General features: G+C 35.0%; 1 protein-coding gene across 3 annotated transcripts in view; it reads right to left on the bottom strand.

Moving 5' to 3' along the window:
* Window positions 1–4,839: 4,839 nt before the first annotated feature.
* LOC149807273 (uncharacterized) overlaps window positions 4,840–10,216 on the bottom strand; it is a 30,214-nt gene continuing 24,837 nt past the window's right edge. For all 3 annotated transcript variants that reach the window (XM_089964312.1, XM_089964329.1, XM_089964320.1), the window contains one exon: window positions 4,840–9,532. In XM_089964312.1, coding sequence (XP_089820438.1) covers window positions 7,945–9,489 — 1,545 coding nt within the window. In that variant the 5' untranslated portion in view covers window positions 9,490–9,532 and the 3' untranslated portion in view covers window positions 4,840–7,944. The remainder of the gene's footprint in view (window positions 9,533–10,216) is intronic.

The raw sequence follows: 10,216 nt of genomic DNA, 5'->3' as shown, positions 1-10,216 counted from the left end.
CCAAATTTCTGCCAATTATTTCAAATGCTCTTGAATGAATTGACGTAGGGTTGGTCCAGTATTAATTAAAGATTCGAAACTGGTGTGGTTCCGCCAGTGTACAATTTTTCTTCTACATAATCGAAACAAAAAACCAGATAATTTATTTCACAATGGAGATGGAGTGCTTAACTTTGATATTGGTTTTGCAACACTTTGAAATGTATGTTAGTTCAGCTCCTTCTCCGATTATTGTATTTAGTGGTCACAACCTCCTTACTTACATTAACAAAATGAAAAACAAAACTCAGAATTCTCGAGATAAAGTTTGATACTGCAGTGATACAAAAATAACATTTGACACATCAGAGGAAAAGATAATCGGATTGTAGATGCACTTGCATGTGTAAAGATGTACTATATTACTGTATTTTGTGTATATTTGGTGTCATTCGTAAGACATCTCCCTTATAATGTTGATTATTATAGTTTCATATCTATATATGTAATGGAAAGCTTTATTGTTTAAATTTGTCTTATTCTTTATAAGGTGACTTGTTTATATATGTATATATTGCTTAATTTTTTTTATTATTTCGATTTGTGTATACCTTTTTCTCGACATGATTCTAAGAAGTAAACAACATGTTTACTTGAATTTGAGTTCAAGACATTACCTTGTTTACGAGTTTGTTGTTGATTCTGTGAAAGATACCATTGCGTAGCAGGTGAAGTCAACTATGTCTACATAGAGACTTAATAAACAAGTAGTCATTGCTGTTTAAAATCGGTACGTGATCAAAGTCTTTGTTGTGTTCAGATATAATTTGTGAGGAACAATATTTATTGAATTATTCATTGTAATTACACAATGCTAATTACGTCGGGATTACGAGAGCTCATTCAAGTACATTCTGGATTATATCACAATGGTACATCGGGACATTCGAGACTGTTGGAATTCATTCTAACATTTTATAATTTTGGACTTATGATAGGGCATTTAGGACTATTTGGAATTTAATTTACATAACTGTACTTGTCTTTTGAATTTCTGATTTGTATTCAGATCAAATAAATTATTTGTTGAATTTTACTTAATTGATTGGTTTCACTTCTGTTCGGTTACGTACTGTAAGACCATAGAGTCGTAACAGGGATCAAATTATCTTTAGCTGGATTCTAATTGTGTAAGGTATAAGCTTTGAACGACAGGACGTGCTGTACGATTCATAATGGGCCGTCAAGCTAGTAATTGGTAAAGACTTAAAGATTATAACTTCTAAATCAAGGAGAACAATTCATCACATACACACATTATTTTTGAAGAAAATCCATGATGATTAAAAATATTAGCATCTTTTGCATGGTATAAAATACAGATCTAACATAAACGGCTTATTTTTTATATATCAGATTCTAAATCAGTAAAAATTACATTGATATAGTGAACAATTTCTATTGCATTATTTGCCTCTTTTACCGAGACACTGTACAAAAAACAATTTGTTACACACGGGACAGAAGCGCAATAAAAGTCAATAAAGAACATGATATACATTCGGTTTCTCTTTCAACATCATTCAAAATTTGATTTGATGAAATAATAAGTAGCACTCATAAGAAATTAATATAATTCACAAAAAAAGATGTTGCTAGTTTAAAACACGTTTAAGTTTTACTTTTATTATGTGTCGCAAAAACCATCTAGAAACCTATGACCCTGAGAAGTTTCCAGTTTACCAAGCTCCATCATCAAGCTTTATGCAACATTTCGAGCAATTAATGATTATTTGGACTTCGAGGTCATGCTCAGAAATCAACAAATTAAGTCTTTTGGCTTGTTGCTGTTGTTCTAGGGTTTAGCGCCATTTTTCAGCACAAGATAGGCTATACATTGTGGCCAGTATAACTGGTGGAGAAAGAACCCTGGAAAACCCAGGGAAGAACCACCGACCCACGAGAAGCTACTGACAAGGTTTCCAACATACCCACGCTAGCCGATCCTTGGACTCGAACTCACGCAGACAGATGTGAGATGGCAGTGATCCGGAACGGTGAGCGCTTTAGACCATTCGGCCACTCGGGGCCCCTTTTTGGTTTGTAAAATGTTGTTTAGTAAGATATGCGGCAGGCGAAGTGCTGTATGTTGTAGGAAGATGGGCGAGTGGTGGGTGGAGACTCGGGGATAGTTTCCGGTTATTATTTATTTTTCTGCCCGGAAACCATCAATGCATAAGATGGGACAAATACTAACTTCACACTCAAAAAATGAAACAATTTTAGATTTATCATGGTGCATTCTAAGTTTGCTTAGTTTCGATCCACTAAAATCTTAGTGACTGGAATTTGAAATAGCCATCATGATTGTAAACAAACATATTAAAGTTGTGATAGTTCTGCGTTGTTTTCTTTTTTCTTTTAAAAATTGTTAGTTATGTTTGTGATTACTTGATGCGGTATGTATAACAAATAAGATCTGATTATTTCGACGAATGGTAGAATGGTAGCATTTTATCTCTCTTGTAATGTTTGTTACTTATTGGTTTTGGGAAAAGGGGTGGAAGAGGGACCGCTTATCGAAAAGACAAACTTGCTATAATGCTTGTACATAGATTTTTATAAAATATATATATATATATATATATATATATATATATATATATATATATATATATATATATATATATATATATATATATATATATATATATATATATAACTAAAGTCTTAAATAACGGAATCGTGCCAGATTTTCAATGTACAAGCGTTCGTTGGAACACTAAGGAAGAAGATGAGACCGATCGTGAATTCTTTGGGTTTAAATTCTGTTTTGAATCCCTTGTGTCCCTTAAGTATCTAATACTTGCATTTATTACATACACAATTGCGGAGCTAGTAGATAATATATGGACAATACACGATTTTCCAAGACCAAACTTTTTTGGAACAAAAGGAATTAGTTTGAGATCGAAGGCAAAAATTATGAGTTTAAATCTCTTCCTAAGTGTTGTGACTAACATTAAGATTTAGCAAACAGCGCATGATCGATTTTTCTTTACATCCTCAAATACCAAACTGAGAAAATCTTGTAAATTGCAAAACAAAAACATTTTTGAACAGAACTATAAGTAGTGTCATTATGCCGGTTTGGGCTTTTATGCCCTTTGGGGGCTGCTGATACATGTCACAGCCTCTATCCCCATGACTTGGGAAGCGAGATGAGATGTATTTCATGCGCAACTTATGGCTGATGAGCATTAATAAGTATCATATGCTTGTTGCTAAGAACTTAGTGCATTATAAGTTGTCGAACTTATAATCCATAAAAGTGAACAATCATTGGGGCTTGTGACATATATGAGAGTCCAAAAGGGTAGACATGCCAACATGGAACATTAACGCTATTCTATAACAAGTGTTCTTTGTATACGGCTGCTGTCAGTAAATTCACACACGTCAAACCAAATGAAACTGGCCTGGTCATGTAAAAATTCAATACAAGTTTTAAGATTAAGGCACTTGGTCGTAAGACAATCGATTTTAAACAATTTCTTTTCAAACCCATTCGACCGTTTTGAAGTCTTTTTTTCTCTGCAATATAAAAAATGTAAATCATTCTGTGGAGTTTAGAGACATGTGCACTGTCCTGCAATAAAATTAGTGATCAGTTCATATTCAAGAGGGAACGTGCTATGAAAAAGTAGAAGCTATTAACTTTAAGGTCATAGAAAAATATCTCTGAGGCATAAAAATCAATAAAATTTTAATTGAAGCTGTTGGGTCATCGGTAAATCCAGATAGCAGCCATTCTTTTAATAAACATCGAGTTAAAATTGTATAGGAAGCGATGGATTGGTGCATTATTTTGTATATAAGGGTGGAATGCTCATTAAGTTATGTGGCCATAAATTTAATGCCCATCGTGTATGGATAATATTCACGCCGACAGGTGAGAATGGAACAAAGGTAATACCTTGCCCTTCGATTTGCTTAACCATAACAATCCACCTAACTTTTCGATTGCTAATGTGTTGATTATTTGTCAACATTTAAGCACATGTTGTCGAATGCTCTCGTTTAAACACAAACTATTCTTCCTTAAAGATTACGAACTTGTACGCTGTTCTCTTAGCTGCCCTGCGTGCACGCAGAGCTAAATGCGATTCACGAGGTGTTCCATTTCTTGCAGACCTATCCAAAACAAGGCAGGTTCACAAATTTCACAGATTCTTTAGAAATTCTGCAATGAAATGTTGAGGTCCAATGCATTATAATATTACACGCCGACTCAACGGCCCATCAACTGTCATTTTTGCAAACGGAAGATCTGAGGACTTGACCAAATATTCTTGCTGAACTTGTCATGTGTATGTTATAATATAACACTCATATCGCCTCGGAGTGGACATTCTCTAACTGAGCTGTGAAGCATTAGCCAAGAAAAATACAAAGATGAACGAGGAGAAGAACATGAACAGGAGTGATCTAAAGGAAAAGAACAGTTGTTGTTGTTGTATGGTTTAACGCCATTTTTCAGCACACGATAGGCTATACATGGCGGCCAGTATTAATGGTGGAGGAAGAACCCGGGAAAACCCCAGAAAGAACCACCGACCCACGAGAAGCTACTGGCAAGCTTTCTCACATACCCACATTGGCCGAATCCGAGACTCGAACCCACGCAGACAGAGGTGAGATGGCAGTGATCCGTAACGGTGAGCGCTTTAGACCACTCGGGGCCCCAAGGAACAGATGAAAATGAAAACGAAGAAAGGGATTCAAATATAAAAAAGTGTCGGCAAAGTGTGGCAACAGTACATTTCAACCGTTTTAGGAGACAAATTATAAAAAAGGTAATTAAAGAATTCTCCAGTTTAATTTGGTAAAAAGGTCATATGCTCAACATGAAACACATGAACTTGAATCCAATGAATAAAAATCTTTACATTTTTTAAAATTATGTATGGGTATACTCAATTATAATCTGCATATGCTGTCCTTTGACATATACATATAAATACAAGAAACGAATAAATTAAATACATATCCATGTATAAATGTTAGTCATAATAAAGACCCATAACGAAACATTTTTCTAGCTTAATGTCATGCATGTAAAAAAAAATTGCACACCTATCTGTACACGAGGAAACTGTTTTGGACAGTGCTCGAAATCTGTGCGACCTCAATCAGGACCGAATTTCACCAACTGAACATCAGTTTAGACTTGTTTAAACTCTGAATCTAATGATCTGATTAGTTGAAATGCAACTTTGCTTTAACATTTACCAATCAAATGCCTTAAGTCTAGACTTACGTAAGAGCCAATTGGTGAAAATGAGGTCTGATGAAACTGTTCATTAAAGTAACTCGTTTTGAATATTTAACCTGGTTCATCATATTAATATTGAAATTTTGTCATCTATTGAATGAGTAATACAGTTTTAAAGCTAAATGTGATAATACACAAAGTTTATCTCTTATAATATTCACAAAAATAATGTAAAAAAGTTCTACTTAACTATTTGCATTTACTCTTTTATTGCTATAACACATACTCTAAGATGATACAATGTAAAAAAAGACAAATACGTTTTTACAAAGACATTTCCATATACAGAACGAATAATTTTGCATGATTTCATTTTTACGATAACATGAAATTGATCCTTAATACATAACTCAGTACATCTCTTACATGTATTTTCATGTTTTTCCTCTGTACATTGTTAGAAGTCCATTCAAATCCAGTTAAAATTCAAATATGGAAAAACAAATAAAATTAGGTTACATCTTTACTATACGCAGTTTGTGAATTGTATGCGTCTTTATGCAAATTACTTGTAACCTAACATTTACTGGACAATTAAATTTTTTTAAGCCTCAATTCATTTTCCAGGGCATTTTCAAAGCACTGTTAATTCAGAAGTCCATGACATAATCCAAATATAGGTTATCTGCATTGTTTTCTCCATAATATTTGGATAACTATATGTATAAGTGTTTACATGTGATACATGCTTTATATACATTTAATAACACACACACACACACACACACACACACACACAGGCAGAAAGGACAACGGGACAATTAGCTTATAACTAGTCGATGTTACACAAACTGGAGTAAAGCAAAATCTCTCATTCATTGCATAATATATGGTTTTTGTATCATATGTACTAGTGTTTAGATACGGTAGATACTGTATCTACATTTAATAACACACACACACACACACACACATTAAATATGCAAATATGGTAGTGTGATACATACGAATCATTCAATATTCAATCTTAGTGTAATACAAACGAATCATTCAATATTCAATCTATGTTCATAATACCAATGTTTTAATGTGTCGTACATCATTGAGGGAGGACTCTTTCATCTCTTTAACGGTTGAATGGATACTGAAACTACGCGAGACAATGTTCTTTATTCAGTGGTTATTGAATCAGTTTGAAAATATTCGGCTAATTCGGGGTTTGTTTCGTTATATGCAGTAATACTGGAATCTCATTTTTGTTCCCTCGTGAACTTTATAATGAAGGATAATTATGACTTAAAGTTTTAGTCACACGGCAAAAGGAAAGATGGATGTTTTGTGACAAATTTTGTGAAAACAGACAAAACATTTTTTTTTAAAAATGAGCTTACAAAATATTTTTATTTTCTGTCGAACACACAAGTGAAAGCAAACACTACCATATTTAATTGTAAGCGGGCTACATTAGTATTAGTGTTAACATATTTGTTCGCTTTTAAATCCAGTAAAACTTTAAACAACATAGATCCTGATCCGCCGTAGCTTAATGAGCCTGCAGATCAGTATGTGTTTGTTTGTTCTACCGATTACTGCAAACTACACAGGGTCAGATATGCCGTCAAATAATGCATCGGCAAATCTGGGTATGTGCAGTTTGTGAGGAGTAATCCGTAGAACAAAATAGACCTTGATTTGCAGGCGCATTATGCTACGGCGGATCAGGATCTATATTTTGCGGTTTGACTCGACTTATTATCGAGTATATTTTGTACATTTTTTACCAGTCTGTTTCTATTGCATGAAAAATTGTTGTATGAGCCGATTTTTCCAGAGTCATTAAAAACACGAAACGAGAAAAATCTCTGTAACTTGTGGTCACCTGACGTAAACACTTCCTCTGAATTTGAACTCTTTAAGGACTCTTGACACAAGTTTCCCTACGAAAGTAATACTATCCGCCATAGCGTAAAACGTCAATGTTCAAATTTGTATTACGATGTGTTGCCTATTCTAATGCATCCTTCTCAGATGAAGCCATGAATGACCAAACAAGTCTTTTTCAATCCCAACGTATAAACCAATTAGCTGTCATTTCCAGGAAAGTAAAAAAAAACCCACAACAACAAAAACACAAAGACAAACATAATAACAAAACAAAATAAAAACAAAAACAAAGCATTCAAAAAGTAAGATAAAAAAAATAATCATTCATGCAAAATTGCAAGAATACGTTTTATAACAGTGCCTGGGTACAAACCATGCTAAAGTCTGTTTAGTATAATCGTGAACAGAATAAGAAGATACAAAAGTCTGCATAAAATAAAATACAACTTTAGCTCTTTCAACACAACTGTTCACGCTTGCTAAATCATAAAAGATTACGTTCGAAAAACAGCTCGAGAACGAAGAATATCCCGGTCGGTCTATGGTCAGAATATTCATTCAACATATCCACTGCTATATCCTCGTCATCATCTTTAGAGACGGGGCATCCCATTCTGCAATTACAAGTGAAAAAAAGAACTACAATGACAGAACTATGACGTCACAACATGCGCCATGACGTGTTGGCTTTGCTTTCCATACTGTGTGTATCTCTTTCTGTTCGAATATAACAGACACAAATATCCTTCCCAAACTCCTGAAAATGGCTAATAAAATGTACAAACTGACCATCAAATTTTTGCGAATCATCTATTACCAAGTTGCTGCACACCGAAGTTTCGTTTGAACTTCCATGTTAGCTTTTTCCAAAATGTTGATTTTGAGTCAATCTTTTTGTCAAGCAGTTCCTTGGGTTGACTATGATAATAAACACTTTCTCTATATGCGTCATCACTAGTTTCGTGTCCACTATCACTACTAGTCGGACTGTCAATGTTATTTTGTGATTTAGATTTGGCATGTAGGAAATTTTCATAATCGCCCATTTGCCGCGTATTCAAAAACTCTTCATACGTGTTTGACGTTTGTTGTTCAATATATTGCTGGTCAGTGAGTTTCTTCCTGTCCTTTTCTCGTTTGATATAACGTCCTTTGGCAGACGTGCTTCGGACGGTTCTATCGCCCCATCCAATTTTTGAGTCAGAGTAGGTGAAATCACGAATAGTACTTCGCTGGTAAAGCCCTTCTTTATGCTTCTTCGGCGTTTTGAACAAAGAGTCAGACTTGGAAAGAGTTGGTGCTGCAGATTTCCTTTTTTGGTGTTGGTTGGACATAGGCCGAGTCATTTTCATCCTTCGTGTGGTTACCGGCAAAGAATCAAATTCGTAATCGTCTTCGTCGCTTATATACTTGCCAAAGTCATCTTCCTCATTCTGCTTAAAGATTTCATTCGCCCGATTAATATGATAGTGTTTGTCATTGTCTTCTTCGTCTTCGAGAATTATTGTTTTCTCCTCCTCATCGTAATCTGGTGGTGGGATGTACGGATATTCATATCCATTACTGATCTCATTTGCTGAAATTTGATTGTGTACATTCTCAATTCTTCTAGAACCTTCTCTGTTGATAGTAATTTCAGAAGGACTTGATGTGTCCATGAATTCAGCGGGAGGCTGAATAATTGGATGATTAACATTTACTGGAGCTCCAAACAAAGGATTTATTTTCGTAGTTCCTGCTGGTATAGTTTCTATTTCTGCTGGCGCACGCGGCTCTAGTATTTGAGTTGGAGAAAAGGACGATGGTGGGGATAGAATTATGTCATTCATCATTTCTGAAGAATCTGTGGATGTTTTAGTTGTATTCTCGTAGGAACGGTGTCTATCGTTTTGATCTGTTTCCATTTCTTGTTCCGGATCCCTTCTGAGAACTTCCGGTTCTTCTCTAGGATTCACTGGAGCCTGTCTCTTCTTGCGGGGTTTTGGAACAGGCAAATCCTCCTCAATTTCATTCACTCCATTTTCTATCAACAGAGGGACGTTTTTGTCACCCATTATAATAAAATTCTTTTTTGCTAGGGGAGGATCTTGAGTTGTATTTAGAGTTGGTCCCGGAGTTTTGATCACGGAAGACGAGTATTCATGACTCTTGTTTTCTATAAGCATTCTGGGTACATAATTTCCTATTTTGGGCAGCTGTATTTGGCTGTTAGGGGGAGCCGGGGCTGGTCTTTTCTTGGGACTTTGTGTCGGTCTTTGTTTCGTTATTCCACCAGAACTGAATATTTCACGCAAATTTGTTCTCCTCCAATCCGTACGGTCGTTCATATTGGAGATTTGGTTGGTGTCCATTCCAACAAATATATCGTGCCTCGGAGGGGTTTGTTTCAATTTTCTGAAAAAAGGAGAAAGACAATTACTAACAATGCGATCTAGTTTAGAAACTGTGTACTGAAAATCAATACGTTAATTTGACAACACGTTCTAATCATCTAAGCTGTTTCACTTGCCATCGAAATATTGCACAAAATAAAGAATATATATCGTGTGCCATCAATACTGGTGCTTACCTTCTGTTAGAAGAGAAAACGTTCAGTCTAGATTTAATGTATTACCAATAAGACCAATCACTCAGCTTACAATAAAACGATAATGTGATCACGAAACACTTCTGTATATAGTGTTTTTTTTTTAAACAGCAAAATATACATTAATATAATTATATATTCTAAATGCCTGCGAATGCAATGCGCTTTTCGATTAGTCCAAAGTAACAATTTGCTCGAGTAATAGACGATTTACTATATGTGGACGCCGCTGTTGTAACGTGATGATTTTCATGTTATGTGGTTCTAATGATAACTAGAGGATAATTTCCGTTTAATTATTTTGGACATAATCTTCAGTGGTGTGTTAGAACTGGGATCATTGTCTTGTGATTAGGGATCTGAAGACGTTAATGGTGGTGTTTTTTGTTGTAATTCGGTGGCATCGTGCTTAAAGCTCGATTTGCCAAAGTAAAACCACCAATGACATCAAATCCTGCAACAAGCGCCTAGACTATCCATAGCTCGCTGTC

The sequence above is a fragment of the Sinohyriopsis cumingii genome, chromosome 1, assembly GCF_028554795.1.
Source record: "Sinohyriopsis cumingii isolate HCF-2022 chromosome 1, ASM2855479v2, whole genome shotgun sequence".
NCBI lineage: Eukaryota > Metazoa > Mollusca > Bivalvia > Unionida > Unionidae > Sinohyriopsis > Sinohyriopsis cumingii.
This window is presented reverse-complemented; position numbering and strand designations above follow the sequence as displayed.